Raw genomic sequence first — 21,072 nt, 5'->3', positions numbered from 1 at the left:
TTGAAGGGGAATCTGATTCAGATTGTATAATTCACAGATTTTATAATGGCAAATGAATGTTGGCCTCAGAGACTTTCAGTTTACTAGAATAAATGGAATACCAGATACAAAATGCCATTAAGTGTCACCTAGATTCAACAGCCACCTGCCTTAAGCAACTGGTTAGATTCAGGCTTGAATGGAAATTGCTAAAAACTGAAGGTAACCACATGATTTAATGCTGTTGGAGCTGAAACTCATGAGGCTAATGCTTTTAACATATAGCAGCTTGAAGGAAAATGTGCATGCCATTGAAAACAAAGTTACTTTATAAATTTCATAAATCTATCTTTCAGCTGAACTGTTTTATATGTAGGATATATCCATGTGTTAGCTACAGTAAAACGGTATAGAATGTGTTTCCAAAAAATCTTCTAAAGATACATACAATATTAGGCATGGTGATTAGTGAACTGCTTGTAGAAATAATATATTATCGAATTATGCACAAAAATGTATATAGAGCATGTAGCCGTTGAATTTTCATCTGGAAAATTTGGACCAATTTGACAACGGTTCATAAATCAGTCATAAGACACATTTTGCATGTTCTACTGATATATATGTTCTAGTACTGCAATGTAAAAGAATTCCTCATCTTTAATGAGTTTATTTGCCTTTATACATGTTGAGGAATAACGCATCTTGAATTAAAATCTTGTCAAGGAAACTTTTTGTATGTATGTTTTTACGTATAGCAAGTTTAAAAAAAATTGCAGTCTTGTAATCTTCATATTATTCATACTCAGCTTTTAGCGTTTAAGAAGCTGAGTCTCTCACTGATTTGGTGCAATATTTTGCAAAGTTGGTAAATGTTTACATAAGAGAGCTACATAAACGAACTCATTCGGATGCTTATTTGTAGGAACAGCAAAAGAGCAGTAAAAAGCCATTATATCTAAACGGATTGGAGTTAGACGACATGGAGTGGAACATTTCTTCTGTGTACTATGAAGCAAAATAATTAACTTTGATATAGGACAATTTGGCTGCACAGAGTAAATCTTCCCCTATGATAGCAATGCCTTTACTTCGATATGAAGTGTTAAATGTGTCTGTGTCACTGTAATGTAGAGTGGAAACACCACTGGTTCATGTTGCTAAGTGAGCAATATCGCCTAGATCTAATGACACATTGTTTAGTGTGGGGAAAAAAACAGCATGGAATTCTATTTACATTAAAGTCTACCTATAACACAACAGATAAATATATTTGGTCAGATAGTTCCTTTTGTCTCCTCATCTTTACTTTTGTTAAACATTTATTGAAATTTTCAGTGTGGCAATAGCTTGATTTATATCTCAAACATTATGTTTACTGCAATTACTTTAATTACAGTCCAGTGTACCTAATATAATTTGCAGTATCTTATTTTGCATAGAAAGAATGATGAAAACCAGAGATGAGTAAAAACCTTCAAATGTGCAAGGATTTATATTTCAGTGCTCTGTCTTATTGACTGGAACTGATTCAGAGACTGCAAAGTCAATTTTTTTTCTGCAGCAAATTCTTATTCAAGGGCCTGCCGAAGAATGCTCACTTCTTGTTTGTAGGCCCAATGTCAGGAGTGTGCAATTTCTCTGGATAGGGACTTGTCTTTTCTGCAGAATGCGCGTTCATTTCCCACCAGATGATGGTACTCATTTAGCAGCTAGGTAGAATGGAGCCCAGTTACGGCTAGTCCCTTGTGTGGAAGAAATACTTATGTAAAAACCTTGGCGGTGGGGATAAATTTGAACCAGGAACCCTCTGGCTGAAAAGTATACAATCAACCATGGAACTATACAGGCCTTCTAGTAGGAATTAACATTGTTAATCCCAAATTCTGTACTTATTTTGTTCTGTATATAAGTCTAATAGGCATGTTTCTTTTTAATTGCTGCCCTTTGATCGCTTTAATTATATCCCCGTCCCTAAATTCAATGTAAATTGTCCTCTTTCCACACACTATGCTCTTGCCAGAAGTTTTGACAGAAAAACTACCCTCAGGGCCTTGCACATGTTGCTACATTAGTTGCCTTTAGGACCTAGAGTGACCCAGGGTGACATGCCTGCCATTCTTCTTTCTTTCCTTTGGAGAAATGCTCTGTTTCTACATAGCACCTCCCCCAGACAACCTGGCTAAGAATTGGAACTTGCTGTGTGGGGAACCATGCGTGTGAACCTACATCCTATAACTTGATGACTAAGACACCTGAGTTTGAGGTCGGTTTGTTCCGAAGCACCCCAAGTAGTTTTATGTGGGCTGATCTATTGCTGACTTCCTCTGTGCTTATTCTGAATACTTCTGTGTGATTTTAAATATATTTTGAAAAATCAAAGGGTAGATTTACTCAACGGTCTGGGCTTGGGAAAAATGGTAACTCTGGACTTGTGAGCAAGAAAACTTATATTCCAGCTCTTCCTACAAAAATTCAAGAATAAAGAATTATAAATAATGTTCACATTATTAACTTCAATGATACTTAGAGGAATGTCCCTAACAAGTATGGTTTATAGTGGATGTACTTTGTTTATCCCAAATTTTAAAGCTTTTTGATCAAGTCACACAGCTTGCTTGAACTTGAGTAATTTTTGACATGCAGCCAGTAGTTGGAACACCATTCTGGCTAGTAATGCATAACGTGACGAGAGCACCAGAATCATAAAGTATTTTAAGGTGATCTGGCTAATAAAGCCTTGCTTTACCAAAGGGCAGTCTCTGAATCAGTCCCAGTCATTGGCAAGGTTGAGCATTAAAATTAAAACCAGCCATGGTTTACTTCATTCTTTGGGTTACTACTGTTCAATTGTGATTTACAAGAGTGTGTGAGATATGGAAATCTCTCACGCAACTCTGATATGCCTTGAATGAGCGCGCACTGTGAAATCAGCTTGCCTCATAATAACAGCCTTGCGATTGAGAAATATATTTAAAGAAAAACCATCCATCTGTAAATATGCACTGCAGGATTCATGCTAGCCCCATGCCATTTAGTTTGCTTGTCTGCTAACTAATTTGCAGTTATTTTCAGAAAAGTTAAAGACGTTTTGTTTTTATAATTACAATTTAAGTAATACTATCATCATTGGTAAAAGTTTTAATAATTCTAGAGAAATCTTTCTTAAATAGCTAATTTAAAAAAAAAGTTTTAAGTTATTGGCATTTTGGGTATGCATATATTCCCAGAAGAGAAAGTAGTTAAGTAGTAAATTGAAACAGCTGTAACTTTTTCTTCCAAAAGCTGATGTTTTTATACATTTATGTCAGCATGCATTTCAGTGTCATAAAGAGGAGTCTGGAACAAAATTAATTACAAAAGTTATTTCCTTTTCTTTCTAATTACCCTGTAACAACATTGGGCCGGATTTTGCTCTGAAAATAACAGTGAGGCTAACAGAGCTCACCATTATTTCAGTGCACCTGGTAAAGCAAGTTCCGGCCACCGCCCATGTGCAGTCAAACACAGAAATCCGGAAGTTGCTGTACCAGATGCCCTGTTCCTCCGTAAGCTTCGCGAGAACTGCATCTCGCCGGCTGACCCACCGTTCAAATGAATGGAACAGCGTGAAGTTCCTGCATTGATCTAATGGATACGAACTAATCGCACCAAAAAAAGGTATGTCAAGTTTTTCAAGTCTAAGCACACTTTTAATGGCGTGGTAATCCTTAATTACTGCCAAACAACCTCTCTGGCACTGAAAATTAACTTTTACAAGTGTGGGTCTCATTCCTTCAGATTTTACTTGATGTTGGTCATTTTTTAATTTAAAAAAAAAATGTTTTTACGTATTCATTCTGTCTTTTATCTCTTTCTTTTAATTCAATAATGCTTACCCTCTCTTTATTTCGCTTTCTCTACCTGATTTGACATTGAATTCACTTTTCTAACTTACACTTCCTGGTTCTGACTCTGCGCTGCTTATTAACGTGCTTCAATCTGATTGGTTAAGGGGATAGACAGTTGCTTGCTCCATTCACACAGGTCTCAGGTGCCCTGTAGAGGGCAGCGTTTTGGATTCAGCATCCCACGAGAGGAACTTGCCATGGGAAAAAAAACAAGAAAAGTTTATGGGTAAGTGCAAGTCTAATGAGCGGCGTGTACTGTTCGTTTGCCGCTCAGAAGAAAATCCATGCCATTGTTTGCGTACAGTACCTCCATATCTTACGCTCTGAGCTCCCAGCTGTCCTTTTAGTCTGCCAAAGTCACCATCACAGGACCTGTTGTGCACGGTGCATATCTTAGTTATTTGGGGTGTCCAGACAGATGGAACATCTTCCAGACATTGATGGCATATTCTGGTAAAAGTACAAACATGAGGTTTTTTTTATTCGTTCATGAGATGTGGGCATTGCTGGCAAGGCCAGCATTTATTGCCCATCCCTAACTGCCCTTGAGAAGGTGGTGGTGAGCCGCCACCTTGAACCGCTGCAGTCCGTGTGCTGAAGGTTCTCCCACGGTAGGAAGTTCCAGGATTTTGATCCAGCGACGATGAAGGAACGGCGATATATTTTCAAGTCAGGATGGTGTGTGACTTGGAGGGGAACGTGCAGGTGGTGTTGTTCCCACGCGCCTGCTGCCCTTGTCCTTCTAGGTGGTAGAGGTCGCGGGTTTGGGAGGTGCTGTTGAAGAAGCCTTGGCGAGTTGGTGTAGTGCATCCTGTGGATGGTACACACTGCAGCCACTGTGCGCCAGCGGTGAAGGGAGTGAATATTTAGGGTGGTGGGTGGGGTGCCAATCAAGCGGGCTGCTTTGTCCTGGATGGTGTCGAGCTTCTTGAGTATTGTTGGAGCTGCACTCATCCAGGCAAGTGGAGAGTATTCCATCACACTCCTGACTTGTGCCTTGTCGATGGTGGAAAGGCTTTGGGGAGTTAGCAGGTGAGTCACTCACCGCAGAATACCCAGCCTCTGACCTGCTGTTGTAGCCACAGTATTTATGTGGCTGGTCCAGTTGAGTTTCTGGTCAATGGTGACTCCAGGATGTTGATAGTGGGGGATTCACTGATGGTAGTGCCGTTGAATGTCAAGGGGAGGTGGTTAGACTCTCTCTTGTTGGAGATGGTCATTGCCTGGCAGTTATCTGATGCGAATGTTACTTGCCACTTATCAGCCAAAGCCTGGATGTTGTCCAGGTCTTGCTGCATGTGAGCACGGACTGCTTTATTATCTAAGGGGTTGCGAATGGAACTGAACACAGTGCAATCATCAGCGAACATCCCCATTTCTGACCTTATGATGGAGGGAAGGTCATTGATGAAGCAGCTGAAGATGGTTGGGCCTAGGACACTGCCCTGAGGAACTCCTGCAGCAATATCCTGAGGCTGAGATGATTGGCCTCCAACAACCACTACCACCTTCCTTTGTGCTAAGTATGACTCCAGCCACTGGAGAGTTTTCCCCCTGATTCCCATTGACTTCAACTTTCTAGGGCTCCTTGGTGCCACACTCGGTCAAATGCTGCCTTGATGTCAAGGGCAGTCACTCTCACCTTACCTCTGGAATTCAGCTCTGTGTCCATGTTTGGACCAAGGCTGTAATGAGGTCTGGAGCCGAGTGGTCCTGGCGGAACCCACACTGTGCATTGGTGAGCAGGTTATTGATGAGTAAGTGCCGCTTGATAGCACTGTCGATGACTCCTTCCATCACTTTGCTGATGATTGAGAGTAGACTGATGGGGCGGTAATTGGCCAGATTGGTTTTGCCTGATTTTTGTGGACTGGACATACCTGGGCAATTTTCCACATTGTCGGATAGATGCCAGTGTCGTAGCTGTGCTGGAACAGTTTGGCTAGTTCTGGAGCACAAGTCTTCATCACTACAGCTGGGATGTTGTCAGGGCCCATAGCCTTTGCTGTATCCAGTGCATTTAGCCGTTTCTTGATATCATGTGGAGTGAACCAAATTGGCTGAAGACTGGCTTCTGTGATGGTGGGGATATTGGGAGGAGGCCGAGATGGATCATCCACTCGGCACTTCTGGCTGAAGATGGTTGCAAATGCTTCAGCCTTGTCTTTTGCACTCACGTGCTGGACTCTGCCATCATTGAGGATGGGGATGTTTACAGAGCCTCCTCCTCCAGTTAGTTGTTTAATTTACCATTCACGACTGTGGCAGGACTGCAGAGCTTAAATCTGATCTGTTGGTTGTGGAATCGCTTAGCTCTGTCTATAGCATGTTGCTTCTGCTGTTTAGCATGCATGTAGTCCTGTGTTGTAGCTTCACCAGGTTGGCACCTCATTTTTAGGTATGCCTGGTGCTGCTCCTGGCATGCTCTTCTACATTCCTCATTGAACCAGGGTTGATCCCCTGACTTGTTGGTAATGGTAGAGTGAGGAATATGTCGGGTCATGAGGTTACAGATTATGGTGGAATACAATTCTGCTGCTGCTGATGGCCCATAGCGCCTCATGGATGTCCGGTTTTGAGCTGCTAGATCTGTTCTGAATCTATCCCGTTTAGCACGGTGATAGTGCCACACACCACGTTGGATGGTGTCCTCAGTGCGAAGACGGGACTTCATCTCCACGAGGACTGTGCGATGGTCACTCCTACCAATACCGTCATGGACAGATGCATCTGCGACAGGTAGATTGGTGAGGATGAGGTCAAGTAGGTTTTTCCTTCGTGCTACAATACAAAAACTCATTTGATCTTTTATATAGATATTCTTTTGTGTCTTGTTATATGAGCTACTGTTTAGGTAGTTTAATCATTTTTGTGACCAAAATACTAATGAACAAGAGCAGCGCTTTTTGATCTTTTTAGGACCGGCCCTATCAAATATTTTTCATAGTTTCTTGGGTCACAATGTTAACAGAATTAAAAAAAAGAATTGAAGTAGCCTTGTGCCCCTACCACTCCCCCCTCAAATAATACACCAACAATTTATTGCTCCAAATGTGGAATTAGCAGAATGTGGTTGCACATTATATATAAAATCCCATTAGATTGAAGGATGAAAAATCAGACAGCTTCCTTAGAGATGTGTACTCCTTCCTTCCAACTGCACTTTGAACAACACCATTTTTTGCCTCTGCAGTGTTGCCTGGTAGATTATTTGAAACTTGTATGACCCTTTAGCCTAAATTTCCCAATGGATACACCTGATTTTCAGATCTCTGTCCATGTTAGTGTGCCCACCCAATTTTCTGGTGATGGTGGAAGTGCCTGCCTCAAATGATGCAGTAATGATGTGGTGACTTAATTTGTCCTATTTTCTGTTATTTACCCTCTGATTTATGCTCAGAGCAAATCATGTCTGTAGAGAACAAGCTCTCAGCCGTGAGCTTCTGACTTTGTTGAGGGCGGGGGGTGGGCTGGATCTGTTAGCTTTTTCAATTGTTTCACCACATTAGGCACTGAAAGTGATGCGTCTACTATTACACACAAGTGCCTTTAGAAAATAAAGACTTGCATTTATATAGCACCTTTCACAACTTCAAAATGTCCCATAGTATTTTACAGCCAATTAAGTACTTTGGAGTGTAGTCACTGTTTAATGTAGGAAACGCGGCAGCCAATTTGTGCCGCAAGGCCCCCAAAACAGCAATGAGATAATGTGATATTAGTTGAGGGATAAATATTGGCCAGGACACTGGGGAGAACTTCATTGCTCTTTTTCAAAATAGTGCCATGGGATCTTTTACATCCACATGAGAGGGCAGACAGAGCCACGGTTTAACGTCTCATCCGAAAGATGGCACTTCCGACAATGCAGCACTTCTTCCGTTCTGCATTCGAGTGTCAGCCTAGATTTTGTGCTGAAATCTCGAGTGGGACTTTAATCCATAATCTCCTGACTCCGAGGCAAGAGTGCTATCACTAAGCTGACACGTTTACATTGCGCATGGAGTGCTGTGACTGCCGACCCCAGTGCAGCAATCCTATGTAGCTAGCATGTTGGTCTTATGTAGCCAGTGGCAGCCCAAATAACCCTGCTGGATTCACTAAGGCAAGCCACCTGTCTGGCAGTCCCACTGTTGCCTTTGAGCCCTGTTTTTAATTGACATTTGTTTATGGTGAAGGTATTCCTTTTGGGCTTCCGATTCACCCTTCAGAACCATGAGGGGGTATAATCGAAGGCTCTGATTCAAAATTTCTTTGGTGAATATTTGCTTTGCCAGGCAGTTGATGAGTTTGTGTGTGGGAAATGTGCTGAAAATATCTGATTTCATGTGTAAGGTTTATAAGGAAAAGCTATGTTCCAAGTTATAGGACTTTGAGAAGTTTCGAGACATTTTGTAAGTTAAATGATTTATCTTTCTGCTGTTATTTGAAAAGAATTTTCAATCAATGCTTCCTCCAAATGGTGTTCAATGTGGTAGAGTACTGATTCATTAGCTGAGGGAAAGTGGTCGGTGCCCATGTTCAACCTGAAGCCATGAGACTTCATGGGGTCTGGTGTCAATGTTGAGGACTCTGAGGGCCACTCCCCGCCCTCCCCCCCCCCCCCCCCCCACCCTTCACCTGACTGTATATCACTGTGCCCCCACCTTTGGTGGCACTGCCCTGTCAGTGAGACAGGACATACCCAGGGATGGTGATCAAACAGCCTGAGACATTTGCTGATTGGTATGATTCCGTGAGTATGACTATGTCAGGCTGTTGGTTGACTGGACTGTGGGACAGCTTTTCCAACTTTGGCACCAGTCCCCAGATGTTAGTGTGGAGACTTTGCAGGGGTGACCGGACTGGGTGTGTCTTTGTCTTAATCATGCTGATTGTTAAACAGCCTTTAAACTTAAACATACTTGTGATCACTAGATCTTAGAGATTCCATTACTTCTGTAATATGCATGCTATCCTAACCATTTGTAAAAACCAGGCTTAGATGTCCTTTATGGGATCCTTGACACATTGGGTCAAAAAGCAATCTTGTACCACATTCACTGGTTTGGTTATGTGTTCTCATTTCTATTTAGGAATTTTCTAGTTTATACTAGGTTCATGAAAGTCGCCGGTAATTATATTATTATCTGCATATGGCTGCCTTATGTCATCATATTTATTGTCATCATCCTTATCCTGCCAGGGGGTCTGTAAAAGACCTTTATTATTAATCCTGCCCTTTGCCCGTTTGTCAATTCAAGCCAGAATATTTCATTTCAAATCTTCCCCAGGGATATCAATTCATCTTCCTGAATATATAAGACTATCCCTCCTCTCCTGTTTTTTTCTATCCTTCCAGAACATCTCTGCCACTACATATTGAATTCATACCCATTTTCTGGATGAGCCATGTTTCTTTTGTACTTATAACATCATAAATTTCTGCTGCTATTTTTTGCTACTAGCTCAACCATCTTATTTTGAATGCTCCTGGCATTTAGGTATAGCATTTAATTGTAGTCTACTTTTTTCTTACATTGTTTCGTCTCCTTAGCCTGGAAATTACTGTTGACAGTATCAGCAGATGAATGATTAATGGTTTTGTATGACATTCCTGTCTCTTATTTTAGTGAGATGTTTATCACACTTAATACAGGTGTTAACCAGTTTATTTTAAAATAGCAGACAGAGGAATGTCATATGATCATGTTAAATGCCCATTCGCTAATATCGGCAGCAGAATTTCTGGACGTTTACATTTGTTTATTTGCCAGGATTTACTTTTTTTGAATTTGTTCTCGGGATGTGGATGATGTGGGCAAGGTCACATTTGCCCATCCCTGAAAACATTGAGTCAACCGCGTTTAGGTCAGACTGGGCAGGAGTGGCAGGTTCCCTTCCCTGAAGGACATTAATGAACCAGTTTCTACAACAATCCTGTAGCTTTCTCGGTCATTTCTGATGCTTGTCCACCAATTACCAAATTACAAGGGGTGGGCAGAGAAGTATTGCTAGAGGTGCTTGGCTATAATCAGCTAAGTAGGAATGGAACGGTGGGGGCAGTCGCACAGAGATGGACAACAGACATTTTTCTTGGATATATTGGGTTGGAAATTGCTCGTATAATAATGGTGAGCCTAACCACGCTCAACTTTATTAATGGGCAAATCGAGGAGCAATTTATAGCGACCGCACATGCACAGTCAAACATGGAAGTCCAGAATTTGCTCTTCCTGATTCCTTGCTGATCTGACAGCTTTGTGTTAGAGATATTGCAGGCAGAAATCAATGGACCAGCACAAACCATTTTTTTCATAATAGTGATGCACAGCCGGTTTAGAACCCTGGTCAGTCTGTGAGGCAATCAAGTTGTAAAGGACTGCTTCTTTTTATTTGTATGGTCACCATATTTAGTTTCAATTGCCATTTGGACAATCACGGTAATGTTTTCAATTGGTTGAAATCACAGGTTATTTAATGAGCAAATTGTTGCTTGAATGAATTTTTCCACGCTGTTTATTAACAATGTATTTCTTTTCTATTCTGTTCTACCCAGTGACATCATTTAAACTTTACCAACGTGCTAAGCATGTTTACAGTGAAGCCGGACGAGTTCTACAGTTCAAGAAAGTTTGTGACGAGACACCTGCCAATGCATTACAACTGTTAGGAGAACTGATGAATCAAAGCCATGTTAGCTGTAGGGATATGTATGAGTGCAGCTGTCCCGAACTTGATCAGCTGGTGGACATCTGTATGTAAGTTATCCAAAAAAATAAGACTTGACTGGTTTGGTTATATGTTAATTATACATAGGAATGTTTTGTTTCACATTTTCCATATAATATAAATGACACAAAATCAGAATTTTGTTTATATCCAACAATTAGAGAAACCACAAATAAAGACTCATGTTATCTCCGTTTGTTAAAGAAGTAATTTAGGCACAAGATTCATAGCATGATCTTGGAATTTGTCTGTTTAATGTCAATGCAATCACAATACTTCAATTATGAAGTCAGCATGTAAACTACTCTTGGAATAAAAAGAGAGCCCAGAAACATAAGCAGCTCAGATTGAAGGTAATGAGTTTGTATATTAGGGCTGTGTCTCACTTTAACCCATTTGCTTAGATTAGGTAACATTTCACCAATTCCCTAAATATTCAGAATATTTATCAGGAAGAACTTCTGCTTTAATTTTTTTTTATTCGTTCATGGGATGTGGGCGTCGCTGGCGAGGCCAGCATTTATTGCCCATCCCTAATTGCCCTTGATGATCTAATTGGGATATATTTGTAGAAAAATACCTAAAGGGGAAAGAAAGTATAGGGGAGTAGTTTTTGCTCAAAGTACTCCATCTTTACACACAAAAGCATAATCACATTTTATCAATGTTTTAAAAAATTGCTAGTTTAATCACTGACATGAAGATCCTCGGTGTTTCTCTTCTGGCTAGGCCAATTGGGTGACGTAAGTTACAGAGAACCACCACATGCGACCCAGAGTGGCTCTGTTGCAGACTGTAGGGACTGTCACTTCAGATCAACCGTTTCGAAGCCACCTGTTCCTGAGAAACTATGCTACAGGCTGGAAATGCAGACTATAGGGAAATGTGCTTCCCGTGATCTCTGCTCTTGCAGAAGAGGCACAGTTCAGGATTAATAATTAACTGTAAATTGTAATAAATCGTACACTGAACTTCGTAGGGTACCCAATCTCATTCATAACGTGAAAATATCAGAGAACCAGAGTTGTAATAATTACAATATCTATATAAATTAAACACAAAATATAAGGAAAGGAATTAAGCTTACGCAAGTCATTATTAAGAACAGTGATCAATTATAAATGTCTTTCTGCTGACATTTCACGGGGTTAATTTACAACAACAACAACTTGCATTTATATAGTGCCTTTAACGTAGTAAAACGTCCCAAGGAGCTTTCCAGGAATGTTATCAAACAAATTTACCCTCTCCAAAGGTTTTGTTGCTGCTGCCAAACTGGGTATAGAGACTTTTGTAGAATTACAATACAAACTGTCCAACAAATGCTCCTCCAGCAATATATTTTGTGTTTTTGAGGACTCCTCTTGTGGTGTGCGAAATGCCAGTTTATTTATTTTTTATTCGTTCACGGGATGTGGGCGTCGCTGGCGAGGCCAGCATTTATTGCCCATCCCTAATTGCCCTTGAGAAGGTGGTGGTGAGCCGCCTTCTTGAACTGCTGCAGTCCGTGTGGTGACGGTTCTCCCACAGTGCTGTTAGGAAGGGAGTTCCAGGATTTTGACCCAGCGACAATGAAGGAACGGCGATATATTTCCAAGTCGGGATGGTGTGTGACTTGGAGGGGAACGTGCAGGTGGTGTTGTTCCCATGTGCCTGCTGCTCTTGTCCTTCTAGGTGGTAGAGGTCGCGGGTTTGGGAGGTGCTGTCGAAGAAGCCTTGGCGAGTTGCTGCAGTGCATCCTGTGGATGGTACACACTGGAGCCACGGTGCGCCGGTGGTGAAGGGAGTGAATGTTCAGGGTGGTGGATGGGGTGCCAATCAAGCGGGCTGCTTTATCTTGGATGGTGTCGAGCTTCTTGAGTGTTGTTGGAGTTGCACTCATCCAGGCAAGTGGAGAGTATTCCATCACACTCCTGACTTGTGCCTTGTAGATGGTGGAAAGGCTTTGGGGAGTCAGGAGGTGAGTCACTCGCCGCAGAATACCCAGCCTCTGACCTGCTCTAGTAGCCACAGTATTTATATGGCTGGTCCAGTTAAGTTTCTGATCAATGGTGACCCCCAGGATGTTGATGGTGGGGGATTTGGCGATGGTAATGCCGTTGAATGTCAGGGGGAGGTGGTTAGACACTCTCTTGTTGGAGATGGTCATTGCCTGGCACTTATCTGTCGCGAATGTTACTTGCCACTTGTGAGCCCAAGCCTGGATGTTGTCCAGGTCTTGCTGCATGCGGGCTCGGACTGCTTCATTATTTGAGGGGTTGCGAATGGAACTGAACACTGTGCAGTCATCAGCGAACATCCCCATTTCTGACCTTATGATGGAGGGAAGGTCATTGATGAAGCAGCTGAAGATGGTTGGGCCTAGGACACTGCCCTGAGGAACTCCTGCAGCAATGTCCTGGGGCTGAGATGATTGGCCTCCAACAACCACTACCATCTTCCTTTGTGCTAGGTATGACTCCAGCCACTGGAGAGTTTTTCCCCTGATTCCCATTGACTTCAATTTTACTAGGGCTCCTTGGTGCCACACTCGGTCAAATGCTGCCTTGATGTCGAGGGCAGTCACTCTCACCTCACCTCTGGAATTCAGCTCTTTTGTCCATGTTTGGACCAAGGCTGTAATGAGGTCCGGAGCCGAGTGGTCCTGGCGGAACCCAAACTGAGCATCGGTGAGCAGGTTATTGGTGAGTAAGTGCCGCTTGATAGCACTGTCGACGACACCTTCCATCACTTTGCTGATGATTGAGAGTAGACTGATGGGGCGGTAGTTGGCCGGATTGGATTTGTCCTGCTTTTTGTGGACAGGACATACCTGGGCAATTTTCCACATTGTCGGGTAGATGCCAGTGTTGTAGCTGTACTGGAACAGCTTGGCTAGAGGCGCAGCTAGTTCTGGAGCACAAGTCTTCAGCACTACAGCTGGGATCTTGTCGGGGCCCATAACCGTTGCTGTATCCAGTGCACTCAGCCGTTTCTTGTTATCACGTGGAGTGAATCAAATTGGCCGAAGACTGGCTTCCGTGATGGTGGGGATATCGGGAGGAGGCTGAGATGGATCATCCACTCGGCACTTCTGGCTGAAGATGGTTGCAAACGCTTCAGCCTTGTCTTTTGCACTCACGTGCTGGACTCCGCCATCATTGAGGATGGGGATGTTTGCAGAGCCTCCTCCTCCCGTTAGTTGTTTAATTGTCCACCACCATTCACGACTGGATGTGGCAGGACTGCAGAGCTTTGATCTGATCCGTTGGTTGTGGAATCGCTTAGCTCTGTCTATAGCATGTTGCTTCCGCTGTTCAGCATGCATGTAGTCCTGAGTTGTAGCTTCACCAGTTAACTCCTTATGTTAAGGAGTTCCTTGGTCTGACTGAATTCACAATTAAGTGAGGATCTGCAGCCTACAGTTGTTTTTCTTTTCAAGTGGACTTCCAAGCAAATCTTAATGATACTGCCCACAACCAAACATGTGGTTGATTCAATTCCAATTCATCCAATTATTTTTCGGATGGAGCTCACACAATGCCAAGCAAGTGAATTATTAAAATACAATTTGTCAGACATCTGACAGGATACTTTAAACAGAATTATATGAAAATCTTAAAATACAACTATACTACCTAAACATCAGCTACATGCCATAGACAGATCCATGCTGTTACAAAGTCTTTCTTTCTTCCTTCTAAATGGTGTTGACTAGATGTGAAGCAAACAAACCTGTTTTTCACAACTGATCAAAGGCAACTGACTGACAGTAAGGCTGTGTGGAGCCTGCAGCCATCTGGTGTTTAAAAAGATACAGTGCATAACATAGGTTAACTTTGGTGATATTGGATTATTAAGCAATATAGAAAACCCGAATAGGACATATTTACATATTTTGGCATTTATATATGTTTATAAGGTCGGACAATTCAGGAGTTTGTGTGGGGGCATTACATCCTCTCTTAGCATTGATAGTTCTGACAATTATCTGACAGTGCTAAATTCTAAAATCAAACACCACGGGCTTCAATAAATATCAATTTAACTTCAGAGGAAGGTTAACTTCTAGTAAACATAGAATGACTCAACTCCTGGTGCTATCGGCCGCAATGAAGAATGTTGTTAACAGTACTGCAAGTATTATAGTAATGCAGAGACAGATATCTCTATTTGTGCAAGTTGAACTTGGTTTTCTCCCAGCTATTAGTTCAGCATAGGTATACAGAAATACTGAAGATAATGGCATGAATACTAGACTTCCAGCATGTCCAGAGAAAAGACTGTCTCCCAGGCCCAGCAATTTTGTAAATTTTCAACTCACATACCACAATCAACATAAACACTCATATCATAATATCATACTCAGATGCCAGGCATAGCTTTATTACTGCAATATTAACCCTAAGCTAGAAAAGTGAACACTTTTTAAAAAAATATATTTTAACACTACAATAATTCTGCTCCCCTTGTGGACCCTTATTCTTTCATTCTCTTTTCTTACCCATTCTGTGTTTTATTTTTAACGTTAATTATCTCTAATATAATCTATTTTTACTATACCCTATTTATAAAAAAAAAAATTCTCACCTGCCTTGCCCTTGCTCCCATTCAACATTGGAGTAACTTTAAAAAAGGTTTTAATGGGCTAAAACAGGCTCCAAGTGCTGTTTTATAGCTAATCAAAAGTCGGAAGAATTAAGATTGACATGGTTATATCATAAATGTGATCAGTTCAATTTCTCTGAAGCATTTATGTGTCATACTAAATAAGTACTTTACCTCGCAGAAGAGTGTGCTAATGGGAATGAAAGGGTACAAGAGGAGGAGGTGGAACAATTGGATAGGATAACTTGATAAAGTAGTAGTACTGAAAAAATTGATGGAACTCAAAGTGGAAAAGGCACCGGCCCCTGTCTCCTGTGAATGCTCAGAAGAGTCAATGAGGAAATGGCAGAGACTCTGACTACAATTTTTCAAACATCCTTGGATATGGAACTTGTGCCAGAGGACTGGAGGATTGCCAGTGTAGCACCTCTGTTCAAGAAGGGAGAAAGGGTAAACCAAGTAACTGCATATCAGTCAGCCTAACACTGGTAGTCCGTAAGCTTCTAGAGGCCGTAATATGGGATAAAATTAATACTCCCCTAAAAGGACGTGGGTTAATTAAGGACAGCTAGTGTGGATTTTTAAAAGGCACTTCAGGGTACCCTGCTCAGAGGACAGCAATGCAAAATTTCTGGCAGCAGATGGTGACCAGGGTCAGTGCTGTGTACACTACAAACAGGATCTGATAAATTTAATAGAGTTCTTTAAGGAAATAATTGAGTGTATTAATAAAAGAAATGCTGTGGATGTTATGTATATGGATTTTTAAAAGGTTCTGCATAGGATGCTTGTTGATAACATCAAGGTACAAGGTAATAAACGGCCTGTGGCAGCGCGGATAGGAAGTTGGTTAAAGAACAGGACGCTGAACAAAGTGGTTAATGTGTTTTTTAGATGGCAAGGATGTAAACAGTGGTATTCCACAAGGGGTCAGTGTTGGGAGCATCACTTTTCTCAATATATAGAAATGATCTGGACTTGTGAATAGGAGGCACAATATCAACATATGCAGATGGCAGAAAAATAGGGAGCTTGGTTAATTCTAAAGAGGACGGTAAGTGACTTCAAGAGGACATGGACAGGTTAGTAGATTGAGCAGATGTCAGATGAAATTTAATGTGGGGTAAAGCTCCTTATGTTCGGGGATTGGCCATCGAGCTGCCATTTCAACAGATGTGCCTTTTTTTGCCTACGCTTTAACAGGGATGCCATTCTCCAGGTTGGTATGTGCCCTCTGTGCCATGTTGTTGTAAAAGCAGAAAAGCAGTCTTGAGTTGTTGGAAGCTGAAGAAGCGCATGCATATTGACTGAAATGTGTAGAACCTGCAGGAAACCTGGGTGTTAGTAAGTGACTGTGCATCATAAAGCAAGGTTGTGTTATAGTGACTTGGAGGATGTGATTTTGGCAAGGCTTTCAATTGTATGTTGCAACTTGAACATGTACCCTACTGAGATATGGGTGTGCATGAGATGCAGTGAAAGAGCTGTAAGTTTGTGAGGGCTTGGCCTGGGTGAGCAGTAAATGTGAAACAGATTGATAGGGAACACTTTGTGCATGCAGACTTGGGCTGTTTACCTAATACATGGCACTATCAGTACTCTTACCTTTCCAGATTTCTTATAGTGTGTTGTCTTCTCCTGCTTCTGCTCCCAGATTCTGCTTGTAGTGTACACGTCACTGACCCTAGACACCACCTGCTGCCAGAAATTTTGCATTGTTGTCCTCTGAGCAGGGTGCCCTGAAGTGCCAAACAGGGCAACCCTCCTTGCATCCACCTTGTGCAATAGCATATCCATTTTGTCAGCTATCAAAAAAGGAGTCGAGTGCTGTACCACTCCATCACTTGCCCACAGAACTCACTTTGTGCCTCTATGCTGTAATTCCTTTCACTTCATTTTTGACTGACACTCCTCCCCTGCTCCCCATAACCTTGGCAAAGGCTGACATATTTTAAATTCAATTTTGCAGCTTTATAAAGGCTGAAACAATATTTGCTCTCATGCAGCCTTTAAGTGTGCACATCCCTTTAAATTTGATCTGATGGCCTGATTTTGTATATCTCCCAGTACTAGCTTCCTGTACAAGGCCATAGCTGTACTGGCAGCTACAAATAATTATTCAAATGAGCTGATCAATCTATTACAGGCAGTTAGCTCAATGCTCTTTGTCTAGCTTTGCACCAGCAGCTAGGAAAAAAGCCTAAACTTAGCCGGGTCTGTAAACTCAGCCCTAGTATTGTCTGGCAAGAGAAAACATCTGTCAAATCAGTGTGCCAGCCTGCCAGCCTCATGCAGCTTGACAGGGCCACTGTGGTTTGTAGTCAGACACTTTCTATCACCCTCCTAAATTCTAGTCTTGTAGAATTGCTTTTGGAATGCGGCAACCTTTGCTATTTCTAGAAAAACTGTAAAAGTGTTTACAGTTTTGCTGGAAATAGCAATGAAAGGAAAATATCCCACTAAAAATACAATGTCACTAACACATAATAACCTGAGGAATTCTTCCCATCCCTGAAGTCCTCATTTTTTGGAATCAGTTACTCCTCCATATATTGAGTTTCTTTCCCTCCTTCCTTGATGTTTTTGTTTCAGACAAAAGCATTGTTTAGGAAAGAAAGCAGTCACAAAGTCAGCTCTGCTACTTTTTTTTTAAAAAACTATCTTTTTGTCATAAATATTTTTTGTCTCACACACACACACAAAGTCAAAAAGTAAATGTCAAACAAAAATGCAATAACTAACAGCCATGGACAGGAAGAAGTATTGTTCCTCTTGTTTCATTTCTGAGCAATACTAATTTAGTATCTCTCCGTCAGAAAAACTGAGAGAAAATATGGGCTGTCAAAAGGAAAAGGTTATATTAACAGGAGATGCAATTTACTCTTAGAGGGTCAGGTGTCTTGAAAACCTCTCCCACGGGCTTGAATGCCTGCGGATTATTACTTGACTCAAAGAATGAGGAACATTACACTATTGAAAAGTAATCTTTTTTGAAGCTTTTGTTTCATGGGACTACAAAACCTAAAAAGTAGCATTCCATATATATGTGTCATTCTACATTATAAAGCCTCCTCAGCTATCTGGCAGAGTCATTTACTACATGATCTAAGTAAAAGACAGTACTGCCCTTAGAAGAAAGCTGAGATGGATCACTAATGGGACAAATGTATCTAAATTATTGGGTATCTTTATAAGTTGCTAGTGCTAGATCAATGCATAAATATTTTGTATGTATGTATATATTTTGAAATGAAATGTACCACCTAGATTATTGGAAAACAGTAAAAAGAGCTTGAAGGGGTTAAAGTAATGTTCCCATTGCTGCTGCAGTGCTATTGGCATGTTGGCCAAAATTTTCTATTCCGGTGGATGGGCATTGCACTCCTAACATTAACCGATTTCATAGGGTTGGACTAATTTAAACATTGCCAACGGGATTCCTGCTTCTGTCATGTAACCCACCTAGGGGCGAGGAAAATCGCTGTAGCAGGCCTTGGGCACCTGCTGCACAAAGCGCAACTGGCCGCCTCCATACTTGCCCCAAAATATATATATTTTTTAAAACTCTCCCTCAATCCTGCCTTAGACTATGCAGTATAGCTAAGGTGGCCCTTTAAATTGTAAAAGACCCTACCGGCAGATACGCATTTGCCATTGCTAGGGTGTAAATTATAGCAAGTATGTCAGATGATGAATTCTTGTCATTAGAATGTGCCCACCTAAATTGGGGTGAAGAGTGTGTGGAGCCAGCACAGTTGGTTCCTTGTCCGATTTCCCAGCCCTGCTGCTGGAGTTACGCTGGGGTGCTGTGGTAACAGTCACTTCTATTGGAAGAGACAGCCTTGTTCCAGATGTTGTCTGACGGTTTTCCTGCAGCAGACAGTAGAATTCTGTAACTGCCTGTTTTGTGAAGCGGAAGAATGCCAAAGCTCACCGCTTTAAGGTGCAACTTAAGTATCATCAGCAACCAAGAATAATGAAGAAAAGTACTATTGGGGGAACAGAAAAATGCAAAACTGACAGATTGCCCAGCAGCAGATAAAAGAAGTAATGCATGAAGTAAAATGTAATTGAAAATATGACAAATACAAACAACTGAAATTACATATCTCTCTTTGAAAAGCTTACTTGAACATGTCAGGTCCAAGGAAAACCCTTGTTTCTATTTTATATGGGTGAGGTACATGGTGTGAGAAGAGCTTCAATTGAACTAGGGAGATTCAGCACAGGGCTGGTTTTACCAAATTATTCTATTTAAGTAAGGCCCACCCATGACTATAGTGCCGCCTCATTTTCTCTGTCAAATCGCAGTGGAAAGTTGAGCGTGATGCAATTCAGGTACATGAGGACGCAGATCTGATTTTATGACCTGCACACGCAACCAGTGAGGCTTCCTGCCACCAGTGGAGCCTTGGAAAACTGGGACTAATGTATCTTAATCCAACCTCAAACAAGCACCTCTTATTGGACCAATGAAATATTTCATCATTTTTCACACTGCCTGTATTCTATGAATGAGACTTCCAATTAGTAGCCATTGAAGCCCATTTAGGGGCACAGTAGTTCCTAGATTTAAACTTCACGTAAGGCCCTTACAGAAAACAGAGGAAGTTTTCTTCCCAACAGTTTGGGCTGGAATTGAACCCAGGTCCAAAGGTGGAAGAACAGCATACTAATCCCATTGTGTTATTCAGTCCTCTGGAACATGAAGTTGGCATTGAGCTCACTAAAGTTACAATAAGCACATTATGACATAGAGTAAATATAATTTCTGGCATCGTCTTATTCTTCTTCTCTCAGTTCAGGACTTTGCTCCTTACTTTGTCATGCTTAGGTATTGTCTCCTATGGTTTCTTATCTAGTAGACAAATGGTGGGATCACTGCATGGTCTCATTTGAGGCATAATAGAAATAGATTGTAAATGATCTGTGGAATCTGTAGTATCCTTCTTTGGGTTTGCAAAGCCACGGCCTATAAAAACCTTAAATTCTGAGTTATACTCTGATGCTTAGGGTGAACTCCTTGAGTACTACTACTGGGTTTCCAGTAATATCTGCTACACCCTCTCAGTGAATGGAAAATTCAGCTGCAACACGATTCAGTTGCACAAGGGCGGAAGCCTAATTTTCTGATCTGTGTCTGCTGCCAGCTCAGAATCTCCTAAATATAATTTAATCCCCACCTCTCCCTGATAGGAAGTTGGATATCTGTTGGACCATTTTTGAAACCAACATTTGATTTTAACAGCGATCAAGAAAGTGGCAGTACTCAGAGCTAGCACAGATGCAACCTTATTGTTCTGTCTGCTCTGATCTTAAGCACCAGTAATACTTTCCTCAAATGCACCTATTAAAATATATATTTTATTAGATTTAATGGGTGCTACACCAGCACCTGACCTTGAGGAGCTGCAGGCAGAATTTCCTGCTCACCTATCCTGGGGGCAAACTTTTCTTATGTGAAGGAGAGTTGAAGTCTTTTCGAATTCTTGCTCTTTCTATCGGTCTTTATGTGCAATAAAGCACCAATTAAAGAACAGATGCAATGCTTTTTAAACTTAATTGTTTTGGAACAATGTATGGAAGCTCTTGTGACATGCATTCTGCTGCACAGATTTTTTGGCTTGCTCTAATTTAAGGATATGGGCACTGAGAGTAAAAGGAACATTCAGTTCTGAGTCCATGACGTAATCAGATGCTGCTGGTGGTTTTTAAACACCACTCTTCAGTGATACTGTGAATCTCTCCATAACATCACTTATCTCCGCCCCTGCCTCAGCTCATCTGCTGAAATCCTCATCCATGCCTTTGTTACCTCTAGACTTGACTATTCCAATGTTCTCCTGGCCGGCCTCCCATCTTCCACCCCCCATAAACCTGAGCTCATCCAAAACTCTGCTGCCCG

The 21,072-nt window shown here is 41.5% G+C and overlaps 1 protein-coding gene across 3 annotated transcripts in view; it reads left to right on the top strand.

The window, feature by feature from the left end:
• Positions 1 to 21,072, top strand: part of galk2 (galactokinase 2) — a 105,649-nt gene that overhangs the window by 82,714 nt on the left and 1,863 nt on the right. For all 3 annotated transcript variants that reach the window (XM_067971477.1, XM_067971476.1, XM_067971478.1), the window contains one exon: positions 10,408 to 10,609. In XM_067971477.1, the coding sequence (XP_067827578.1) occupies positions 10,408 to 10,609 (202 nt within the window). The remainder of the gene's footprint in view (positions 1 to 10,407; positions 10,610 to 21,072) is intronic.

This window comes from Heptranchias perlo, chromosome 34 (assembly GCF_035084215.1).
Source record: "Heptranchias perlo isolate sHepPer1 chromosome 34, sHepPer1.hap1, whole genome shotgun sequence".
NCBI classification, from domain to species: domain Eukaryota; kingdom Metazoa; phylum Chordata; class Chondrichthyes; order Hexanchiformes; family Hexanchidae; genus Heptranchias; species Heptranchias perlo.
This window is presented reverse-complemented; position numbering and strand designations above follow the sequence as displayed.